Below are 26,593 nucleotides of genomic sequence, written 5' to 3' on the forward strand. Positions count from 1 at the left end.
TCAGGAAGTGAAAATGACCAAGTAGAGCTAGCACTTTTTTGAAAGGTGCACATTTGAAGTAAGGCCAAGCTGTATACTCTATAACCCATAGTACACCCATCAATCATACACCAAAATAAAGGGAATTAAAGGTTCTTTGCATTATACCTAAGATATACAAGGTCTTTTTTAAATAGCCAGTATAACCAGTGAGGAAAGCCGGGGACATTCTTTTTCTTTAAATTCCTAACCCTATGCAAAATGCGAAACTGTATAGCGCCACCCTAACAATCGTTTTTATATCGACAATTACTTTACAAGGTGTTTAAAGACCGAGCTTGATGTGTCTGCAGCTTTTACATAACCTTTAATTTAATGTGGACTATTTACAAATGGTGGAAAGTATCAAAATTATGATAACTCAAAGTCGAATAACAATAAATATGGCAGCAGAGGTGACAGTGATTTATTTAATAAATGGTAAAGTCATCTATGTCTTTAGGATCTACTCTTAGGAACGGAAAGCATTACCCTCCGTGAGTAAGGAGTTTGGTTTAAGGAAAAATGCTTTCCTCCCGGTCTATTTTTTACGTGATTATTATTCCAATGAGAATGTCGCAATCGTTATCATCAATGGCATCGCTTTAATCTATTAAATCATGAAAATCAATTTCATACGGAGACAGTCTCTTCTCGTTTTATTCTATCTCAAACATCGTATATGGTTGTCAGTAATGAGTATCACACACATTTGTTCACATATGTAGACAAGACGCATGCTTTCTTACTTCCAATCAGATTTCTATCTATTTTTAATCTGCCGTGAGTCTGTTCGATGCACCTTGACTGCCCTTAAAATTGAAAATATGAGAAAGGTTCAGGCATGTGAGTGAAATCTGTGATGATCAATTGAATTATAATTATATAACCAGGCATGTGCCTGAAAAATGTGATGCTCATTTGAATTATAAGTATATACACAGGCATGTGCCTGAAATCGTCATACTCAGTTGAATAATAAGTACATACCAGGCATGTGCCTGAAATCTGTCATACTCAATTGAATTGAAATGCCAAGTTTAAAAAGTTTGCCCTTGTTATTACAGCTTTAATATGCATCTAATACAATTGGCCCTAGTGGCCCCTGGTGGCCGGGTGGTCTAAAGCGCTCTCTTTCCTGATCACTGCTATCTCACCTCTGTCCACAAGGGCTCGAGTCTCTGGCTCGGCCAATGCTAGTATATGAAAAAGCTTGCCAGTAGCTTCCCGTGCAGAGTCGGTCCTAGGATGTGAGGGGCCCAAGGCAGCATGCGAAGCCCCAACGCAGCAAGCGATGAGCGTGGCCCCAAGTAAACACATTACAATGCGGAGTTGATTATCTGAAAGCGCGGGGCCCAAGGCGGTTGCCTCGGTCGCCTTGCCTGGGACCGGGCCTTTTCCCGTGGGTCGGTAATTCTTACGGGGGTAAATTTCCCGGGTTCTTTCTCCGCCAGTTATACTGGCCTCCAAGTATAGTCTATCGCGTGCTTAAATCAATGGCGGTGAACCGACAACAACGACAAAAATAACTGGTTATCCTTACGAAAGGAATAGGCAATCTGATACCCAGTCTAAGCATATCAGTTTGGTGCTGTCTAAGTGTGAATTGGTGCAATACCTTGGGCCACTACTGCCGTCCTATACACGTCGTAACAGGTTAACACCCAGAAGCATACACTTCCCTTTGCCCTTGTGCTGCTACATCTACCGAGTGGTAACGTCTCTTGTTTGTTAACCACTGGAGATGTTACAATATGCTGTCCAACAACAACTTAAAAATCGAGTGGACTCATACAGACATTATAAACTTTCAAAAAAAAGATGGAATTTTAGGACTATTCCATGGACATTATACAATGACCCCTCGTGACATTCGCCTTCTAGTACAATCTACGCGTGACAGGGGTTAGTGGCCACACTCACATTCATCTCCAACTTTGACTGAATTTTTTTTTATATACGTGTCAGTTTTTACTTCTGTTCTCCGTAAGCCTTCTCCAGTAGAACTTGTTTAGGACATACGTATTAGTGTGTCTGTTACATAATGAACATTGAACAAAAGGTTTAGCATAATAAAGGATCACATTTTCTTTCTCAAAGCAATAATTACATGCTATGAAGCTGGATTTCCCAGAATTATGTACCCATCCATCCAGTCTGTTTGAACACTGACGGTTCCAGTAAAGCATAGAAAGTTAGGAAATCGCTTCCATGATAGTTCACAAGACAGATACGTGACACAGATGTCATGAGACACATCCATGACACAGATGTCAAGAGACAGATCTGTGACACAAATGACCAGATACAGATCCGCGAGACAGATGTCATGAGACAGATCAGTGAAACAGATGTCATAAGACAGATTCGTGATATATATTTCATGAAATAGATCCATGACAGATGCCATGAGACAGATCCGTGACACAGATGCCATGCTACAGATCCATGACGCAGATGTCAAAAGACAGATCTGTGACACAAATGACAAAATACAGATCAGTGACACAGATGCCATGATACAGATCCATGACACAGATATCATGAGATAGACATGTGACACAAATGTCAAGATGAAGATCCGCGAGACAGATGTCATGAGACAGATCCATTCAACAGATGTCAAGAGACAGATCAATGATACAAATTTCATTAGACAGATCTGCGACACAGATGTCATGAGACGGATATGTAAAAAAGATTAGTATACACTAAAGAATCAATGTTGTGACTTATCGTAGGAAATCTTCGTGAAAGTGGACACTGCAATAACAAAATTGAAATTCTTGTTAATACCTTACTTCACTTGATCATGATTCCATATTTACCTATAATTCAGGTAAATGTCTGGGAATGCAATCAAAAACCAGAAATACTGCACACAGGTGCTACCTCTTAAGTTTCCACATATACTCCAAAATTTAAGCTAAGACAGATAGATTTTTAAAGGGATGCAAAACAGTTTGCAAATGCAGCACAATATAGGAAAATTAAAAATGAAAAATCTCCAGTAAAATTGTGACTATATCAATGTGGGGGTGTAGTGGTTGTCTAGGGGTGGGGTTCTTCTTATAGACTTTAACGAATTATGAGAAGTTCCCCTGGTCCTTATTCAGAAGGTTAATTCTGGACACTATATTATTTATTGACTAAATATATTTATGGCTACGAGCCCCCAGTCAGCAATGCCGACAGTTAAATTAAAAGAAATACAAAGATGAAATTTAAACAATAACAATTTAATAAATGAAATTTAAAAGAATTTAAAGTAATCAATGTCTCTCTTTCACCCAATGATCCCTTTGATCATCATTTGAGTTCACAGTGTGAGGAGATTTTTCCCTTCTTGAGTGCTACTCATCTAAATCTCTTCGTTCCCTTGTCTTTCTCTCCTTTCGTGATCTCCACTTCCGCTTCCTCTTCTATTATCCTTGTTCCTTGCCGTTATCTTGACTTCCGGTTCCTCTTCTAGTATCCGGAACCCTTGACGATATCCCTTGAGGTCACCCGAAATTCACTCGGTATCTCTCACCGTCACCCGAAATTCTCTGAACTTCTCTCGTCCCCCGAAATTCTCTGAAATTCTTTCGTCCCCCGAAAGCTTCCTGATCGAAGCTATTTCATGAATTTCCTAAATTCCGCCAATTTTTACGAATGGCTAACGGAGTGTGTGTCACTGCGACTCTTAACACCAACTGACGAATTTCAGGCTTGTACAAGTCTTATTCCAGCTTCTCGAATCAAGTCCCACCTACAACGCATCCCGATTGGATGGCGACGGACTCTGGTCATTTGATCGAACTGTCAATCATAAAAATGTCAGTCTGTGTGTCCCCATGTACTGTCCAGCCTACCATTGTCGGCTTCCGGCTCTTTGAAGTTGTCTACGTCACGTGTTCCCATGTACAAAGATTCCCGCCAGATTTCCACTCAAGAGCTCAAACAAAGACTGGGTTACGTAAGAGGATTAGCCAACTTAGGCACTTGGAAAAACAAAGCTTACCTGGCTCCACTTACAGACTTATAAATACATGTATAATACAAGGGGTTGGGGTAAAACATCACATCCCCCCACGCTTGAGAATAAAATCAGGATTTTATTCACTCAAACTAAAAAAGCAAAAGTGTTACACGATATAAAGAACAAAATCAGCAAAATGAACTAAATGCTAAACTGAGTATGAACACGAAAATATAACAAATGATCTATATCATTTCGGCGCTTCTACTCATGAAATCTGCGCCTACGTTTTCAGATCCTTTCACGTATCTGATCTGCATCTGGTACTGCTGTAAAAACAGCGACCATCGCATCAATCGACCATTGGACAACTTTGCCTGCGCCAGATAGGCGAGTGGTTGGTGGTCGGTCTCCAATATGAACTTACGTCCATATAGGTATCGCTCGAACCGTGATATGCCGAACACGATTCCGAGACATTCCCTCTCCGATACTGAGTAATTCTTCTCGGCAGCAGACAACTTCCGGCTGCCGTATGCGACAGGAAAAAGCGTCTTGTCATGCTCCTGGAGCAGTACTGCTCCCAGTCCCGTGTCGCATGCATCGGTGCGCAGAACGAATTCTTTATCCAAGTCCGGTAGACGAACAACTGCGTCGGATGTAAGTCTATCCTTTAGCGTTTGGAATGCGTGCTCACACGCATCTGTCCAAACGAACTTACTCGGGGTCCGTTTCTTGGTTAGGTCAGACAACGGGCCCGCAATCGCGCTGAAATTAGCGACATACCTCCGGTAATATCCGGCCAGTCCCAGGAATGACCTCACTTCCGTTTTCGTGGTGGGGCGTGCGGCGTTTCTCAACTGCTCCACCTTCGACTTCTCTGGAGACAGCGTGCCTTGGCTCAGGGTATGTCCTAAATAGTCTAATGTCCTGAAACCAAGGTGACATTTGGAAGGGCGGGCTGTCAAGCCCTCCTGACGTAGCCGCTCCAAAACGTCAGCTAACAGAGCGAGGTGTTCACCCCATGTCTCTGTAGCTAACAAGAGGTCATCCATGAAGTTGTGGACACCCCTATCGCGCAAGGGCTCCAACAACTTCCGCATCATTCTGGTAAAGACGCTGGGCGCGTTTTGTACCCCGAACGGCATCACCAACCATTGGTATGTCCCGTCGGGAGTAGCAAAAGCAAGCTTCGGTCGGTCTTCTTTCCTTACCGGAATTTGCCAATACCCCTTGGACAAATCCAGTTTGGAAAAATATTTCGCTTTCGAGACCGAAGCGAAGATATGTTCGGGGTCAGGTAGCATTTCAACTTGAAATTCTGTCACCTGATTCAGCTTCCGGTAGTCGACGCAGAACCGATGGGTGCCGTCCTTCTTCTGCACTAAGACTACTGGTGAGCTGTACGGAGAGTCGGCAGGTTCGATTACTCCCAGAGCAATCATCTGCTCGATTTCTTCCCTTACAACTTGTCGTTTCGCGTGGGGCAAGGGGTAGGGTTTACGCTGAACTGGTCGGTCGTCCACCATCTTTAACCCGAACTCGACAAGCGTCGTCCTCCCGGGTTTTTCTGTTAGCACGTCGGAATATCCGGCCAGCAAGGTCTCTATCTCGTTCCGCTGCCCTTCAGTTAACATGGGGTCACACTCCACGTCCGACGGAGTCTCGGCCCTCGTTAATGGACAGCTCGGGACAGTGTTAGCACCTTCCGTATCGCCTTCGATATCCTCGGTGACTATCGCTGCGACAACAAAATCGCTGGCGGTCTCCCTTTCCCGGTACCTCTTGAGCAAATTGGCATGGTACAATTTCTCTTTCGTCGGTAGCTGTATCCGGTAGGTTTGACCTCCGACCTTCTTGGTGACGACGTATGGACCCCTCCAGGAAACTTGCAACTTGTTGTGTTCCTGGGGCAACAACAACAACACTTTGTCCCCTACCTCAAACTGACGTGGGTTTGCGCGCTTATTGTAATTTTTCGCCTGTTGCGCCCTAGCTCGTTTGAGGTTTTCTTGCGCGAGAGAACAAACCTCTTCCAGTTTGTTGCGCAAGTCCGCGACGTATTGGTAGGTAGTGCGTACTTCCTCTACAGCGTGGTCGTCTGTCCACAGCTGTCTCAGTACGGCGATTGGGCCGCGTACGGTTCTCCCGTACAAGAGTTCAAAGGGAGAGAACCCCAAACTCGCTTGCGGTACTTCCCGGTATGCAAAAAGCATGGCCGGAATATACCGGTCCCAATCCTTGGGGCGGCCTTCGCACAATTTCTTGAGCGTGTTTTTCAAGGTCCCATTAAACCGTTCGACCAATCCGTTACATTGGGGGTGATACGGTGTAGTCGTGAGGTGTTTAATCGACATGAGACGATTCACCTCCGCCATCACACGACTCATAAATTGTGTTCCTTGATCGGTCAAGATCTCGTCGGGCACTCCGACTCTTGACCAGATCGCAAACAGAGCTTCCGCGACGGTTTCCGTGTCAATGTTACGCAACGCAACGGCCTCCGGATAGCGTGTAGCATAATCGACAACCGTTAAAATATATCGATTTCCGTGCGCAGACGCGGGTTTTATCGGTCCGATTAAATCCACGGCAACACGTCTAAATGGTTCATCGATAAGGGGCGTACTCCCCAAAGGGATGGGTCGCTGATCCGTTTTCGGTGCCATTCTCTGGCATTTGTCACAGGAGAGACAGAACCGTTTTACGTCTCCCTGGACCCCTGGCCAGTAAAACTCTTTTACAAGACGGTCACGCGTCTTAGCAATTCCCATGTGTCCACCCATGAGACTCTCGTGTGCAAGTTTCAGTACTTCGCAACGCTTTTCCTTTGGCACGACGACTTGCTTGAAGTGTTCGTTGTGTTTCCTGGCGTGGCGATACAAGATTCCCTTCTTGTAGACAAACTTCACCGCGCCGTTCGGAGTTTCCCTTTCTGTTCCCGCTTCTGCGTGTTTGTGCAACTGCGCCAGAGTTGCGTCCTCCTGTTGCAGCTTCCTTAACTCCGCTGGAATAACATTACTAACCGGTGTCGATGTAACTTGGATTGGCTTTTGTTTCGGCTGTCGACTCATGGCCCTGGTTTCAACAGCACTCACTGGCATAGGTGTGCAGGTTTCGGGGTTCGGCTGGGGTAACACATAACGGCAACCCAATATGACGTCATGTGATAGCCCCTCCAAGCAAGCAGCTTCAATTTTCCCCTTCACGTATGGTGAATCGAGGTCAATGACAGCTACTGGTAATGAGTCACGCGCGCAGTTCGCGTACTGAACTTCTATTACCTCCCCTGTATAGTCCTCCGGCTTGACATATTTCTTGTCGACAAGCGCGGGGACGCTGCACCCAGTGTCATACAAGATGGTGGCGCCTTCACCATTGACAGTTGCGGCCGCAAGGTTGGCTGGGTTGCGACTCGCTTCCGGCACACATTCCTTCTTAGCTACGACATTCACCTGGGTCTGCCTGCCCTTGGGACAGTCCCTGGCAAAATGCCCCAGGCGCTTGCAATTAAAACATGTCGGCGGCCCTCGCCGACTTGCAAGTCCTGGTTTCGTGGGTGAGGCCTGTCCAGGTCGATAGGCGGCAGCCCTACCTGTAGGTGCCCCTCCGACCTTCCCGTCGCCCTGACGGTTACGGACAGCCGGCTCAACCTCCCCCATACGACGCGACTCAGAGGGTCGGGGTCGGTCAGCAACCCCGGAACCTCCACTCTTCGAGTGCGCCTGCTCGTATCGCTCCGCCATGTTAGCGATCTCTTCGAGCGTCCGGTGTTCTCTTTCTGCTAAGAAAACTGTCAACTCGCGACGGTAAGTACCCAGGACATGTTCCTTGAGTATTACCTCGCGTAGCCCTTCGTACGTGCGTTCGACTTCGGCCATTTTCATCCACTTCTCAAATAAACCTCGAACACGGTTGTGGAATTGAGAGTGGGTCTCTGTTACCTTTTTCACCGAGTCCCGGAAAAGTTTCCGGTAAGTCTCGGCGGTCAGCCGATAATGGCAGAGAAGCGCCTTCTTGAGGGCAGTGTAGTCATCAGCCTCTTCTGCAGTTAAGCCGTGGTAGACTTCCCGAGCTGCACCTTGCAAAAAGGCTGAGACATTAATGGCCCAGTGCTGTTCAGGGACCTGATGAGCGCGTGCGAGTTTCTCAAACTGGACGAGAAAATCGTCAATAGCCTCCTCCCTATCATTGAAGCGTGACATGTTGATCTGGACTATCCGGTGGTCGATGAAAGGTCGGCCGGTTGTTCCAGAGCTTGTACTGGCGTCGTCCCGTCCGTTGGTCCTAGCTTCAACTCTGACCTTTTCCATCTCCAGAGTGTGAGCGAGTCTGGCTAGCTCCAGCTCTTTCTGGGCGTCTCGGTCCGCTGCTATCTTGGCTAGTTCTCTCTGGGCTTCTCTTTCCGCTGCTTTTTCGGCCTTCCATTCCTTGATCCTTTCTTCTACAAAGGTTGCCAGGCGATCTCCCTCGTATCCAAGATCTTCCGACCCCATGGCGCGGTATTCCTTTATCATTTGTCGTTCGGTAGCCATTATACTAATGTAAAGTGATACCTTGTCTCAAAATTCAAACAATATACAGATATTTGTAATACCAGTTTAAATACTTACCTGTCGACAACAACTAGTTTCGTTCAGGTAAGATATTTGTTCGATATCTGCTTCACACGTACTGCTATGAATGGAAGATCTACAAAGCCTGCACATATGACAATAAAAATACAAGATGAGAAAATCACAAAATTTCAAATACAAAGAATGGAAAATATCTCACACTGTTCACTAATACTTCTACCAATAACTTTAAGTCCCAAAATAATATATATGTCTAATTCATATCCCGGACGAAGCGCCCACTGTGGGGGTGTAGTGGTTGTCTAGGGGTGGGGTTCTTCTTATAGACTTTAACGAATTATGAGAAGTTCCCCTGGTCCTTATTCAGAAGGTTAATTCTGGACACTATATTATTTATTGACTAAATATATTTATGGCTACGAGCCCCCAGTCAGCAATGCCGACAGTTAAATTAAAAGAAATACAAAGATGAAATTTAAACAATAACAATTTAATAAATGAAATTTAAAAGAATTTAAAGTAATCAATGTCTCTCTTTCACCCAATGATCCCTTTGATCATCATTTGAGTTCACAGTGTGAGGAGATTTTTCCCTTCTTGAGTGCTACTCATCTAAATCTCTTCGTTCCCTTGTCTTTCTCTCCTTTCGTGATCTCCACTTCCGCTTCCTCTTCTATTATCCTTGTTCCTTGCCGTTATCTTGACTTCCGGTTCCTCTTCTAGTATCCGGAACCCTTGACGATATCCCTTGAGGTCACCCGAAATTCACTCGGTATCTCTCACCGTCACCCGAAATTCTCTGAACTTCTCTCGTCCCCCGAAATTCTCTGAAATTCTTTCGTCCCCCGAAAGCTTCCTGATCGAAGCTATTTCATGAATTTCCTAAATTCCGCCAATTTTTACGAATGGCTAACGGAGTGTGTGTCACTGCGACTCTTAACACCAACTGACGAATTTCAGGCTTGTACAAGTCTTATTCCAGCTTCTCGAATCAAGTCCCACCTACAACGCATCCCGATTGGATGGCGACGGACTCTGGTCATTTGATCGAACTGTCAATCATAAAAATGTCAGTCTGTGTGTCCCCATGTACTGTCCAGCCTACCATTGTCGGCTTCCGGCTCTTTGAAGTTGTCTACGTCACGTGTTCCCATGTACAAAGATTCCCGCCAGATTTCCACTCAAGAGCTCAAACAAAGACTGGGTTACGTAAGAGGATTAGCCAACTTAGGCACTTGGAAAAACAAAGCTTACCTGGCTCCACTTACAGACTTATAAATACATGTATAATACAAGGGGTTGGGGTAAAACATCACAATCAAGAATAGGATGATTGGTTTTGTGGCAATAAAGATAAACTTTCATGCAAACCGTTTGTAGTCGCTTATAAGATGAGTCCAACTGTAAAATGCACAGACCCAGATCTGCCGTTGCATATTGCGCATGTAGATCTTGGTCTGTTCAGTTTGTTAAGAGTAATCAGAAGAACAAACAACATGGACAACGACCTACAGGCGCATTATGTTACGGCAGATCAGAATATTTATTGTGTGCAGTATGACTCGACTTAACGGTACGCGACAACTGGATTATGAGATTGACTATACATTATTTTTAATTGTACTTATTTCAAGAGAGAAAGAAATAACTTTTTACCTAAGCATCCGCTTCATAAACAAAACACGTTTAGCTTTGAAAAATCTTAATATATTTGGTTTATCTAATTGAATCGGCTAAATTGTTAAAATTGGAGCACAACTTTAAATTGATGTTATATCTGAAAGTAACATTGTCTGTTGACGCTGTTCATAATTTACGATTTACATTCAGTCGTGGAGCGTATAATGAAATAGGATGTCGCGAAATGTCTTAGACGATTTTTCAACGTCTAACTTGTGTATAGTATCACATACATTATTGCAAAGAATATGAAACTACTGCTGACGTTATTGTAATGAGGCTATAAACCGACAAGTTTTAAAACAAAACTATTACAGTCAGATCACAGCTGATAATTTTAATGTTGTCATAACTTTATATATGAGCAAAATGTAGCAGCAAATGATAGATAAGTCAACCAAAATTTGCCATTTTAAGACGTCATTAAAAATCCAAATCAACAGAATAAATTAATAATAGAGAAAGCGACAGACACCGAGTTGTATAACTGTCTCTATTGATACATATCTTAATTACTTGTGATTCAAAGAATTTTCTGCCATCGGTATGTTTTAAATAACCTTGAGTAAAATCTCCATTATACTCAAACACGGACGACTATGACGTCATTATGAGGGGTGTCTTAAGCATTTTAGAAGATACAAGGTCCATGGTACCGTCATGCTTTCACGAACCAACCCGTGTTAAATATATTATATAACAATTCATTATTACACACCTTTCTTTTTTATTTAACATAACGGTTTTCTTTCGCTAGTAATTTCCATATTTTTCTTGACATTCTTGGACAGTTATAGGTTTTTAAGTGAATACATGCCTTTATTAGCTAAAAATACTAAATTTGTTCAAGCCATTGGATAATTTTTCTATATGTTTCAAATATACCATCTAAATATTTATATTCATCCAGAACATCAATATAGACATTTCATATACTACAAATATGGCAAGGTGACGCCTCAAAGCATTGTTTGCACAGATATCGGCAGAGAGAGAGAGAGAGAGAGAGAGAGAGATTTTGTTACTTTCACGACTAATTAATGATGGGCTGAACAACTAAAACCACACAGTAGTGTGTTTCATGAATATTGCAATTTTAATCCGATATGTTTAGAACAATAGAGAACGCATGTCTTTATTTCTCGTAGTTTAAAGGGGGAAGTATGCATGTCAATGTTTTACACATTGAACATTTACCCTGTACCATTATCTCTCTCACTGTACGCGTGTTATGTATGTATGTATGTATGTATGTATGTATGTATGTATGTATGTATGTATGTATAATAAGAATAAGCGACTAATGACATTTCATCACCATAGAGACTAGATGGTTCCAACTGAAAGTAAAATCAATAACTGTACAAATGAAGAATTGCACAATCATCCTGCTTTAGTATTCATGCTTGATATATATGAAATGATATATGATAACACACAAACACACACACACACACAGCAACCATAATTGCTTTGGTGTGTGTGTGTGTGATTTGGATTTTTAACGTAGCTTTAACACTTTTTCAGTCATATCGCTACGATGTCTGCAGTGTGACAGTTTGTAGTGATGTGTAGCACTGGGGCATCATGTCGCAGACATATAGCATGATGTGATGTCCAACCCAGTCACATTATCCTGACATCAGGCCGACCAGTCCTAACACTAACCTGTTAATGCTGAGCGCCAAGTTAGTACCATTTTTGTAAGTCTTTGGTATGACTCGATCGGGGCGGGGGCGGGGGGATCTCCCACATCCGAGGCGGACGCTCTAACCACTAGGCCACCGGAGCGGTCATAATTGCTTTGGTAATGTACGCCACGCACTCTTGTTAGCTATTCGGTCAATTTCGTCGACATCTTTGCATGTATGGTCATGCAACGTCACGTGCACATTCACGTGAATCACTTATGTGTAAATCCATAGAAAATAAGTTGTGGTTATAACGACTAAGTTGGCTATGTCAAGCTTCTAATTGTTGTTGTAGGGTTTAACACCATTTTTCAGTACAAGATAGGTTATATATGGCGGCCAGTATAAATGGCGGAGGAAGAACCCGGGGAAAGCCGAGAAAGAACCACCGACCCACGAGAAACTAATGGCAAGTTGTCCCACTTTGGCCGAACCCGAGACTCGAACCCACGCAGACAAAGGTGAGATGGCAGTGATCCGTAACGGCGACCGCTTTAGACCACTTGGCCACTCGGCCCTTCACCACCACCCCCCCCCCCCATTGCTTCTGGAATGTGTACCGTACACAGGCGAGAAATATCATTCAGTATAATGTCCGTCTGGTTCATGCCGGTCACATACCTTCTAATTTATATCAAAAATATTTTAATCATTTGAATTTCATGAATGAGAAATACAGTAAAAACTATTTTACGCAATATTTCACTTACTTCATCTTATTCTTATTTTCCTTTTTGTGTGTGTGCTTTCTTAGGGACAACTTTTATTCTTGTCCAGATTTTGTCTAATGCATTGTGTTTGTTTCGCTGATTGGGACGAATTTAATTATAGTCCAGATTTAGACAAATCCATTGTGTTTGTGTGCTTTCTTTGACTGGGACGAGTGTAATTCTAGTCCAGATTTAGATGTCTGCATTGTGTTTGTTTGCTTTCCTTAATCGGGACGAGTGTACTTGTAGTCTAGATTTATACATATGCAGTGTGTGTGTGTGTGTGTGTGTGTGTGTGTTTGATGACTGGGTCAAACGAAATTTTTGTCCGGTTTTAAACTAACATGTTATTGGTATCTACGACAAATATATGGTGAGGATACCAATTTTCTATTGCATGTTAAATAATGTAAGAAAAAATCTTTCTACAAAATTCAGTCGTGTTGATGTCTCTCTCTCTCTCTCTCTCTCTTTCCATGTTTGAAACTAAGAGACATTACCTTTAACAAAGATCTGGGCCAGCACCAGGATTTGTATCTCCATTTGTAGTATAATATTCCTTCCTCCAAACATTCCTTTTGAAAACAACAATGCGATTAAGAAAATTCTGAAATCTTTGTACTATTCAACCAGTTTTCACATTACTAAGGCACCTTATCCATCTAAAGCGACAATCTTCTCAGGCGACAGAAATACTTTCACTTTGGAAGGAAACAACCGATACAAGACTAATATACCGATATATGTCACTGGCCTGTTTATGAACCAACCATGTATTTAGCGTATTTTACAGGTAGGAGGACCCTACAAGCGTGTCACGTCATAAATGGGCTCAGCCAACATTTGTCTAATAATGGTATGCCTCAGACGAGATAAATATATAGTAATACATAAACCAGGTGGAGTCCATTTAATAAGGCCGCAGGTAAGGTAAGTAGGCATTAATACAAACAACAGATCAAGTCCATCTGTTGACAGGGATATATTGATTGTAAACAACCATGAGAAAGAAGTTAGGATAATAATTGTAATACATTGCTAAATATGGTGATGCATCTCCAGTCCAGTCTTGACGTTGAATCATAATTGTTTAATTATAAATTCAAATAAACAACCTGTTCTCTACCATCTCGTGTTTGCAGCATCCTTTTACCTTGACTCTTAGACCAACCTACACTCTTGTGTATCAAATTTCTCTTAAAAAATTACGTTAAGTAAAACGGAGGTAAATATCAAATTTAAACAAATCAAATCAATACACTTTGAGATAGTCTGACTGCAAAGTACGAAAGACTTGGAAATATTGCGACTGCATATCACAATAGACTTTTAGATATTGCGATTGCATTTTACAATATAGTGATATACTTCCTGCATTTTTGTGTAACATGTGGAAACCATTCCCATAGGTTTGCCCACATCGTGGTTTGTTTTGTCACTAATCACTCTAAGCTTCAGTTTGTGACATGCGATAAGCAGCCATTAACTAAATTGATTAAAGTCTCGGAAACATGAAGAAGATTGAATGGCAATAGTTCACGGAATAGTAATAATAATAATAATAATAATAATCATCATCATCATCATCATTTTTGCGCGTGCTTCCGCTTAAAGCTGTAGGCATTGATATTCCATGTAAAATATGTCTCTTTCCTTAATGTTGTGGTTTTCAGGTTATTTGTAGTCGTTTTTAAATAATACAGCTAACCCCACACAACACTTTATTATTGTATTTAAAAATATATATGATTTTCTATGGACCAATCCGTCTGAGATAGAGATACTACTACTACTACTACAACTAATAATAAAAATATTATCAATAATAATAATAATAATAATGTTATGTATATTTAATTTACATTTTAGTTTTTTATTTCATTCTGTGCTATGGACAGTTGTATTTTGGAAATGACCTCGTCCAAAATCATTTTTTTTCTCTACTCGACCTGAATCATTGATTTTGGCTTTGTAAACAACATCTTAATCTCAGTCTGAGTCAAGAACATTGGAAATTCCCATGAAATGGTGGGTCTACCTGTTGTTTACCTAATTGTATATGATAATGTTAGTAACAGACTTTCTAATTATTACTAAGATTTTAACTTATATACAATTGGAACCTTCCAGAATGAAATCTTCCATTAGGTAATATTTTTTTATATTATTATAGAAAATGCTAATTGTGACCTGAGATCAAGTAGAGGACAATATAATCTTGCTTATGGAGAAATTATTCATTCGTGGTGTAAGATCTGAGCAGAATCAGTTGCACTATTGTTGTGTCCAATGTTTCATTTGGGCTTGAATATATTGTTGCACTAGAATTTATTTATTCGAATTATTTAATTCAAGAATTTCTTCTCAAGAAATATGAAACTCTAAATAACAACATTCTTGGGAATAGAGGCATGGATTCATACTGAAATTCAAATAAGTATATATTCTTGAATTTTATTCTTGTGTTTCAACCAAAGACTGTTTACAGTCACTAAGACACAAGCCATTACAGTCATATCAACACTTCTAGAGTTGGATTTATTTTTGAATACCACTAAAGTTTCTTCAGAACCTTAATAATTAGGACTTGTATTGGATATTCTAGGATGATTTGCGATTTAATTCGCAAGACCGTAAGTTAGTTATGCATTTTTCACTTTTTATTCTAGGGAAATAAAATATTTGTTGAGTTTTATAAAACAAGTTGGCTTTCGCTCTTTTTTATTACTTACTTTAAGACCATATAATCGTAATAATAATAATAATAATAATAATAATAATAATCATTATAATAATAATGTTAGTGAGAATGACAGCACTATATGCTAAATCTTTGCTGACACCAATAATTTTTAAAACAAGAATTGGTTGTCATCAACATGACGCAATATGCGATGAAAATTTCACACGCCAGTGATTGCGCAACAGGCAAGCTGGATTATTCAAAGCTTTCGCATTGATAATAACTCGTACAGGTCATTTTGTAGTCTACTAATGTATTGGGCCACTATTTCTTGATTTACCTGTATCGAATGGTTGTATGCACAAATGTATGCCTATCAATAAGGAAATAAAAACATTTTCATTGTCAAAGATGTAGCACTACTAAGTTGTTTTGGCTTAATTTTCTGCATATGTATTCAAGTGCTTATGAAATCTCATCTTTGTAATATATCCTACATCTATATCATCAGCCTCTACGATACGCCACTGGTAATAGTAGTATTAATAGCAGGCCCAATTTGGGGGGGGGGGGGAGGACAGGGCCACAATGCCAGGGCGTAGGTTTTTACTAGTTATTTGTAGATCTCATAAATACTCTCGTTGTGCACATAGTTGTCTTTTACATCTTTATATAGTAAATTACATGTGCTTGTTTTGGCATTCTCTTGATTCCTAATTTCAATATAACCATATAACCAAGGCCCAGGGGCCTCAAACTCTCGAAGTGGCCCGGCCTCTCTCAAGCTCTCTAAGTGGCCTATTCTATCTCAAATTCTCTCTCTCTCTCTCTCTCTCTCTCTCTCTCTCTCTATATATATATATATATATATATATATATATATGTATGTACATGTATGTATGTATGTATGTATGTATGTATGTATGTATGTATGTATGTGTCATGTTTACCCCGACCCAGAGTAGCCCAGTTTGAAACATGTATAATCAAGGTAATTCTGACGGGTCATTGTTTGATGTCGAACATTGCCGAAGGCTAGCACTAATCCGTTACGTAAGATTGTTGTGGCTAGAATAGAAGAACCGGACATCGGAGTTGCGAGGCGCCCGATAGCCAGTTATCACCTAGGTGTCGAAATGTTTCCAAGAACAAAAGAAATTGCATGAAGAAGTGGGAGTGTCCTAACTTCTTTCCCCTGCAAACAGGCAGACAGGTTGAACTGGCCGCTAAGACGATTGGACAGGGGCACAGCGCCACCCAATCAGAATCGAGATGGGGGGAGACCTTGATTTGGGTAGAATGATATCCCTGCGTTTTCCGGCAAAAGTTAGTTCGCTGAGAGAAATTACCCAGAGAAGAGGTTAGCGTAACTCCGAATAGCCATTCGTTATTGGCGGGAAAATCTTAGAGCGGGAAATTCTAAGTACAGAAAGCTTCAAAAGGTCAGTAGATATTTGTTCGGTCTTTGTGGAATGCGACTGCATTTTAATTGTAGGTCGTATGTATACTTTATTAGTACTAGAATCGTAGTACGAAGAATTACTTTGTTTTGTTAATATGTTTGCATATTTTGAAGAAATGAGTTGATATTTGTAAAGAATTATATAGCTTGCCAGCCGTCGTAAGAGTTAATATTGTAATTTACTATGTGGGTATTTTATAGTAGACTAACACATATGTTCATATGATTATAGATTTTGCCATTGTTGAATATTTGTAATGTACAGACATGCGTCTGATTTTGTCAGATTGTAGTACGATGAGATTAAATATATATGTGTATATACTGACGTGACGCAATGTATTGATGTCTGTATAACAATTCGCTGATACGGTGTTATTACGCCATTGTTTACCCTGCAAGAAGTGTGTGGGAATTTCGATGTGTATGCATGCGTTGCCGAAACAGTGACAGCTATCTGATGGTTAATTGTCGTTATTGTGTGAGGTGAGGTTCGATAAAACATTTGTTAACGCCTTGTGGTTTTTCACAGGAAGCTTTGAGGGACAGACCAGTTAAAGTTTGGTCCCGTTGTCTCGGATAGAGAGACGGAGGAAAGGAGGGAAGGAGAAGAGGGTGGAGTTGAAGTCTGGGAGCGGAATTGGAGGAGGAGATAGTAGAGAGGGAAACAGACAAAGGAGGAGTTAGAGGAACGGAAAGAAGGAAGGAATCAGCGGGAAGAAATAGATGAGTAGATGCAAGGACAGGGTGAAAATCGAACTCACACTGTAAATCACGGGATGAATTAGGCTGTCACTTGGTCGAGGGAAAGACGAGTGATTGGAAGTTATCGTTTTAAATTATCACACTTATTAAATTGTTATTGATTGAATTTCATCTTCGTGTTCTCTATAATTTAACCGTCGGCATTGCTGACTGGGGGCTCAGAGCTGTAAATCTACATCATCACTAATTTAACTTTCTAACCTAACGAGCCAGGGTGGAACTTTCAATCTAATTTAATTAAATTATATTGGGAGAACCCCACCCCAATACGTGAGGACGTCACAGTATGTACGTATGTATGTCACCCGCCTGCCATAACCTGACATGAATTCAATATAAGTGTACCTTGGAAAATATAAGCAGGAAAGACTGAGAATCAGCTGTAATAGTTATAATTTAAAGGTTATGTAGAAAGACAGATTAGTGATCTCATTGTTACCAAAGGATAAAACGAGATTAAGAGAACTCTCAAAGAGGCCCGCTCTATCTGAAACTCTCTTAGTGGCTCGGTCTCTCTCTCTCATATATATATATATATATATATATATATATATATATATATATATATATGTGTGTGTGTGTGTGTGTGTGTGTGTGTGTGTTACCCGCCAGCCATAACTTGGCATGAATGGAATATAAATGTATTTTGGAAAATATAAGCAGGAAAGACTGAGAATCATCTGTAAGAGTTTTAATTTCAAGGTTATGTAAAAAGATAGAATAAGATTTCATTGTTACCAACGGATAAGACGAGATTTAGAGAATACAGTTACAGAAATGACACATTCGTTCAGTTACTACCAACGTTTAAGTCTGCATTGTACAGAGTGAAGGAAGTTGTGCATAAATACTGGCAATCAATTACTTGTTTCGTGGGAATGAATCTTTGCAACTTTATTTCCTTATGTCTTATGATATAATGTTTGACAAAAACTATGAATTATGAAAGAAGGGTTCTGTCAAAGAATTAGGTTATAATTACATCACTGTTGTTGGCCGAGAAGGCTGTTGATTTAATTGGGTGGTTTCGTAACAGACGGATGTGAAGCAACGGGTAATGATCTCATCCCTAAAAATACCATACGTCTGCTGTGTCTTCAACCCTATGAACAAACTTTACAGTGGAGGCTAAGTTTTAATCTATAGTGTTAAGTGAAGACATGTTCCCTGGGCGGTATTACCTTAAAGCCTCGTATAAAGTCACTATGTTATACAGCTGAAAGGGTGGTTACATTATCATCTCCCTACAATTGGAAATCGAAGTAAATTTATACTCATTTCAGTAATTTAGGCTAGCGTTCTATAACGCGTACTACAAGGTGACTATTGGAATGCAGTACACTCCTTATAACTGTCGGATGTTGACTACAGGTTTTAGTCTGGCTAATAAAAGGTGAAGTCATGCTGTATGCTTTACCCTAATAATTTTGTCTCTTTAACACCTTGGTAAATTTTGTATGAAGTAATACTAAATTATTTATATGATATAAGTTACAAAACACTTTGAAGCAATGCCACCTTCATATCTACCTGCTTCTATATTAAATGAAAGGTTAGAACATGAAAAATATACAAAAGCCCAGAAAGTAACCCTCTGCATACATATTTCTCATCAATCCGTAGTGACTTGTATTCTTTATATTACATATATTTCTCATCAATCCGTAGTGACTTGTATTCTTTATATTACATATATTTCTCATCAATCCGCAGTGACTTATATTCTTTATATTACATATATTTCTCATCAATCCGCAGTGACTTGTATTCTTTATATTACATATATTTCTCATCAATCCGCAGTGACTTGTATTCTTTATATTACATACATATCTCATCAATCCATGGTGACTTGTATTCTTTATATTACAAATCTTTCTCATCAGTCCGTAGTGATTTATATTTGCCTACCGGTATATCACTTATACTTGGTTGACAAATTTACCTTACCATGCGAAGGTGCATGCAATCTGTTCATGCCTGAAGAAGCTAATGCAGTCCTATGCACGTCGTAATAGGTTAACACCCAGAAGCATACACTTCCCTTTGTCCTTGTGCTGCTAAATCTACCGACTGGTAACTTCTCTTGTTTATTAACCACTGGAGATGAGGACAAAACTTTTAAGAACAGTTTAAAAATGTTACCATCTGCTGTCCATCAACAACTTATAAATCGAGTGGGCTAATACAGACGTTATAAACTTTGAAGAAAAAAAAAAAGATGGAATGTTAGGACTATTCCATGGACTTTATACAACGCTTCCTCGTGACATTCCACCTTCTCGTAAACTCGACGCGTGACAGAGGTTAGTGGCCACACGCACATTCATCTCCAACTTTGACTGAAATTGTATTTTTGTACGTGTCAGTTTTAAATCCTGTTCTCCGTAAGCCTTTTCCCGTACAACTTGTTTAGGACATACGTATTAGTGTGCATGATAAATAGTGCACATTGAACAGAAGGTTTTGCATAATAAAGGATCACATTTTTGTCTCAAAGAAGTAATTACATGTCAAGAAACTGGATTTCCCAGAATGATGTACCAATCGATCCAGTCTGTTTGAACAATGACGGTTCCAGTAAAGCATAAAAAGGGACGAAATCGGTTCAAAGATAGTTCACAAGACAGATCCTTGACACAGATGTCATAAGACACATCCATGACACAGCTGCCATGAGACAGATCTGTGACAAATGCCAAGATACAGATCTGCGAGACAGATGTCACGAGACAGCTCCATAAAAAAATGTAATGAGACAGATCAGTGATACAAATTCCATGAGACAGGTCCGTGACACAGAGGTCATTAGACAGATCTGCGACACAGATGTCATGAGACGGATATGTGAAACAGACAAGTATACATTGTAGAATCAATGTTATGACTTATCACTGAAAACCTTCGTGAATGTGGACACTGCAATAACAAAACTGAAATTCTTGTTAATGTTTTACTTCACTTGATCATGATTCCATATTTACCTAAAATTCAGGAAAATGTCTGGGAATGCAATCAAAAACCAGAAATAGTGCACACAGGTGCTAATGCTTACAGTTCCACATACACTCCAAAATGTAAGCTACTACTGATATTATTGCAAGCTACTACTGACATTATTGTAACAAGTCTATAACCGACAAGATTTAAAACAAAACTATTACAGTCAGGGCACAGCTGATAATTTTAAGGTTGTCATAACTTTATGTTTGGAGCAATATGTAGCAGCAAATGCTAGATAAGTCAACCAAATTTCACCATTTTAAGACGTCATTAGAAGTCAAAATAAACAGAATAAATTACAAATAGAGACAGCGACAAATACCCTGTTGTATTACTCTTCCTATTGATGTATGTCTTACTTACTCGTGATTCAAAGAATGTTCTGTAATTCGTATGTTTTATATAACCGTGAGTAAATTCTACATTATACTCAAACACGGACTACTATGACATAATTCTTTGGGGGTATCTTAAGCATTTTGGAAGATTCAAGGTCCATGGTACCGTCATTTTTTCAAGCTTTCACAAACCAACACGCGGTAAAGATATTATATAACAACAACAATTCATTGCTACACACCTTTCTTTTTTATTTAGCATAACATTTTTCTTATGCTAGTAATTCCATTTCTCTTGACATTTATGGCCATAAAGGAGTTGATGTCCAAATTTCATGAGACACATTACTTCTGGTTCTCATAATTTAAGTAAAACACACAATAGTTCTGGTACTCCTAATTAGAGAACAACACTCAGTAGTTCTGGTACTCAGATCAAAGCACAACATAGTAGTTCTGGTATTCCTAATTAAAGTAAAACACCAGCGGTTCGGGCACACATAATTGAAGTACAACACACAATAGTTCTAGGACCCCTAATTAAAGCATAAATTATGAAAAGTCAGTTTGAATTGATATATAGACTAATACAGACCATCATAATCATCTTAGTTGTCGTCAACATTGTCGTTAGTTACATCTACTATCATACTATTTTTAATTTGTTTCTTGTGAAAGATGAGTCAAGTGTACATGTATTGTTGTTGAACTGCATTTGTAAGAGTACAATTGGGCGTCACCTTTATTGAACTGCTTTTAGCGTACGGGCATAATAATGTACCCGCCACGTTACGATGTAAATAAAATGGTGTGCATTACAATATTGGAGTGTCATTCCTAATTCTATGAAAGACAAAATTTTATTTCTGATGATGAAAAATAGAACTTATTTACATCCAAGCTAGTTTTTAATCACGTGTAATTAATACCTTTAGATGACGTATTGACGTTTGTTGCCCTATGGTGTCTGTATTGATCTTTAAGTCCTTGTTAGCTAAACCAGGGATCACCTAAATAAACGTTGCTTCTAACGTCCATTTAATGTTATAGAAGTTGCCAAAAAATGTTTGTATAAAAGATAACATAGATAATAATTGTATAATAAAACATATGTTATTCATAACCACACACTAATCTATCTTAATATTTTTCATATCGAGTTTTAACGCTGATAATTAAGGATAAAGTTCGCCACAATAGTATACCATGTACAGGGGCGACCATTTCTGACATTCGATATACTTCTTAGTAAAGGGAGCTGTTTTTTAATTATCAGGCTATTACAAATCACATAGTTAAGCACGTGTTAACATCTGACGAAAATGGTCAGATAGAACAGTTTCATCTGACAATCAATAGATCAATGTAAATTATTTATAGGCTTTCAAGCAAATACATACCTTTATTAGCTAAAGGTACTATATTTGTTCAAGCCATTGGATAATTTTCCCAATCATTCAAAATATACGACCTAAATATTTGTATTCCTCTAGAACATCAATATAGGCATGTCATAAAAGACCAATGTGGCAAGGGGACGCCATCGGCAGAGAGAGAGAGAGAGAGAGAGAGATTTTGATACTTTCACCACTAATTAATGATGGGGTGAACAAATAATAACACACATTAGTGTGTTTCATGAATATTGCAATTTTAATCCGATATGTTTAGAGCAATAGACAACGCATGTCTTTATTTCTCTCAGTTTAAATGGGAGGGATGTATGCCAATGTTTTACACATTGGAAAATTAACGCTATACCATTATCTTCTCTCACTGTATGCACGCTATGTATGTATGTATGTATGTATTTTTGTATGTATGTATGTATGTAGCGACTAAAAACATTTCATCACCATAGAGCCTAGATGGAGCCAACTGAAAGTAAAATCAATAACTATAAAAATGAAGAATTGCACAATCACCCTGTTTTCGTATTGAAGTTTGATTTATATGACATGATATATGATAACACACAAACACACACAGCAATCATAATTGCTTTGGTAATGTACGCCACACATGCTTGTTAGCTATTCGCTCAATTTCGTCAACCACTTTGTCTGTATGGTCATGCAACGTCACGTGCGCATTCACGTGAATCACTTATATGTAAATCCATAAAAAGTAAATTGTGGTTATAACGACCCACTGTTCTTGCTAAGTTGGCTATGTCAAGCTTCTGGTTGTTGTTATAGGGTTTAACGCCCTTTTTCAGCACAAGATAGGTTATACATGGTGGCCAGTATAAAGGATGGAGGAAGAACCCGGTAAAACCTCTGAAAGAACCACCTACCCACGAGAGACTAAGCTTTCCCACATACCCACATTGACCGAACCCGAGGCTCGAACCCACGCAGACAGAAGTGAGATTGCAAGTATTCGTTACGGTTAGCGCATTAGACCACTTGGCCACTCGGCCCCCCCCCCCCCATTACTTCTGGAATGTGTACCGTACACAGGCGAGAAATATCATTCAGTATAATGTCCTACTGGTATATTCCGGACACATACCTTCTAATTTATATAAAAAAAATATTTTAATCATTTGAATTGATTTCATGAATGGGAAATACAGTAACAACTATTTTACTCAATATTTCACTCACTTCCTCTTATTCTTATTTTCGTTTTCGTTTGTGTGCTTTCTTAGTTAAGGGCAAGTGTTATTCTAGTCCAGATTTTGTTTAATGCATTGAGTTTGTTTAGCTGATTGGGACCAGTTTATTTCTAGTCCAGATTTAGACAAATCCATTTTGATTGTGTGCGTTCTTTGACTGGGACGTGTGAAATTCTAGTCAGATTTAGATGTCTGCATTGTGTTTGTTTGCTTTCCTTGATCGGGACGAGTGTACTTGTAGTCTAGATTTGGACATTTGCAGTGTGTGTGTGTGTGTGTGTGTGTGCATGTGTAAGACTGTTTGATGACTGGGTCTTGTGAAATTCTTGTTCGGTTTTGGACTATTATTTTATTGACTTCTACGATAAATGTATGGCGAGGATACCAATTTTCTTTTGCATATTAAATAATGTAAGAAATAATGTTTCTACAAAATTCAGTCGTGTTGATCTCTCTCTCTCTCTCTCCATGTTTGTATCTCTCTCTCTCTCTCTCTCTCTCCATGTTTGTAACTAAGAGACATTACCTTTAACAAAGACCAGGACTAGCACCAAGAGTTGCATCTCCATTTGTAGTAAAATATTCCTTCCACTAAACATTCCTTGTGAAAACAACAATGCGATTAAGAAAGGTTCTGAAATCTTGTATTATTCAACCAGTTTTCACATTACCAAAGCACCTTATCCATCTAAAGCGACAATGTTCTCAGACGACAGAAATAAATCCCAGCCACTGCGATCTATCTACTTTCACTTTGGAAGGAAACCAACCGATACAAGACTAATATACCGATATATGTCACTGGTCTGTATACGAACCAACCATGTATTTAGCGTATTTTACAGGTAGGAGGACCCTACAAGCGTGTCAACATGTGTCTAATAATGGTATGCCTCAGACGAGCTAAATATGTAGTAATACATAAACCAGGTCGAGTCCATTTAATATGGCCGCAGGTAAGGTAAATATGCATTAATACAAACAACAGATCGAGTCCATCTGTTGATAGGGAATATATTGATTGTAAACAACCATGAGAAAGAAATTAGGCTAATCATTGCGGACTTCATGGTAGCTGTAATATATAGCCCAAAATGGTGAAGCGTCTCCAGTCCAGTCTTTACGTTGAATCCTAATTGTTTAGTTATATATTTGAATATACAACTTGTTCTCTACCCTCTCTTGTTCACAGTATGATATACCTTTCCAAAATTGCCTCTTAGACCAACCTACACTCATTCACAAAAGAAAATACTTTCTAGTGTATCAAATGTCTCTTAAAACATTATGAACTTAATACGTTAAGTAAAACGGAGGTAAATATCAGATTTGAAGAGAATCCAATCAATACACTCTAAGATTTTCTGACTGCAAATTACTAAAGACTTGGAAATATTGCGACTGCATATCACAATAGACTTTGAGATATAGCGATTGCATTTTACAATAGACTGAAATCTTTAGAATATATATTACAATAGACTTTGAGATATTGTGACTGCATTTTACAATAGACTGAAATATTTAGAATATATATTACAATAGACTTTGAGATATTGTGACTGCATTTTACAATAGACTGAAATATTTCGAATGTATATCACAATAGACTTTGAGATATTACGACTGCATATCAATATATACTTCCTGCATTTTTGTGCAACATGTGGAAACCATTCCCATAGGTTTGCCCACATCGTGGTTTGTTTTGTCACTAATCACTCTAGGCTTAAGTTTATGACATGCGACAAGTAGCCATTAAGTAAATTGAGTTAAGTCTCGGAAACATGATAAAGATTGAATGGCAATAGTTCACGGAATAATAATAATAATAATAATAACCATCATCATCATGATCATCATCATCATCTTTTTTTGCGCGTGCTTTCGCTTAACGCTGTGGACATTGGTATTCCATGTAAAATATCTCTTTCCTTAATGTTGTGGTTTTCAGGTTATTTGTAGTCGTTTTTAAATAATACAGCTAACCCCACACAACACTTTATTATTGTATTTAAAAATGTATATGATTTTCTATGGACCAATCCGTCTGAGATAGAGATACTACTACTACTGCTACTACAAATAATAATAATAATAGTATCAATAATAATAATAATAATAATAATAATAATGTTATGTATATTTAATTTACATTGTTTGTTAAGTTTTAAATTCATTCTGTTCTATGGACAGTTGTATTTTGGAAATGATCTCGTCCTAAATCATTTTTTTATATATACCGGCCTTGAATCATTGATTTTGGTTTTGTAAACAACATCTTAATCTCCGTCTTAGTCAGGAACATTGGACATTCCCATTAAATGGTGTGTCTATATGTTGATTACCAAGTTTTATATGATACTTTTAGTAACAGACCGTCTAATTATTACTAAGATTTTAACTTGTAAACATTTGGAACCTTCCAGAATAAAATTTTCCATTAGGTAATATTTTATATTGATATAGAAAATGCTAATTGTGACCTGAGATCAAGTAGAAAACAATATAATCTTGTTTATGTAGAAATTATTCATTCGTGGTGTAAGATCTGAGCAGAATCAGTTGCACTATTGTTGTGTCCAATGTTTCATTTGGGCTTGAATTTATTGTTGCACTAGAATTTATTTATTCGAATTATTTAATTCAAGATTTTCTTCTCAGGAAATATGAAACTCTAAAAAAATAACATTCTTGGGAATAGAGACATGGATTCATGGTGAAATTCAAATAAGTATATATTCTTGAATTGTATTGTGTTTCAACCAAAGGCTGTTTACAGTCACTAAGACAAATGCTATCACAAGCACATCAACACCTTCAGAGTTGGATATATTTTGGAATACCACTAAAGTTTCTGAAGAAACTTAATAATTAGGACTTGTATTGGATATTCTAGGATGATTTGGGATTTAATTCGCAATACCGTAAGTTAGTTTAACATTTTTCACATTTTATTCTAGGGAAATAAAATATTTGTTGAGTTTTATAAAACAGGTTGGCTTTTGCTCTTTTCTATTACTTAGTTTAAGACTTAGTTTAAGACCATAATATCGTAATAATAATAATAATAATAATAATAATA

At 38.8% G+C, this 26,593-nt stretch overlaps 1 protein-coding gene across 3 annotated transcripts in view; it reads right to left on the bottom strand.

The window, feature by feature from the left end:
- The window catches only part of LOC149798704 (uncharacterized), a 37,547-nt gene extending 13,175 nt beyond the window's left edge, over positions 1 to 24,372 (bottom strand). For 2 of the 3 annotated variants that reach the window (XR_016421013.1, XM_089957567.1), the window contains exon 1: positions 13,138 to 13,473. Coding sequence is in view for 2 of the 3 variants with exons in the window: in XM_089957567.1 (XP_089813693.1) it covers positions 13,138 to 13,210 (73 nt within the window). In the remaining variant the exon portion in view is untranslated. Of the gene's footprint in view, positions 1 to 13,137; positions 13,474 to 24,034 lie in introns of those variants that run through there. The other variant, XM_089957569.1, reaches the window with a different exon arrangement.
- Positions 24,373 to 26,593: the final 2,221 nt, after the last annotated feature.

This window comes from Sinohyriopsis cumingii, chromosome 5 (assembly GCF_028554795.1).
Source record: "Sinohyriopsis cumingii isolate HCF-2022 chromosome 5, ASM2855479v2, whole genome shotgun sequence".
Taxonomy (NCBI): Eukaryota; Metazoa; Mollusca; class Bivalvia; order Unionida; family Unionidae; genus Sinohyriopsis; species Sinohyriopsis cumingii.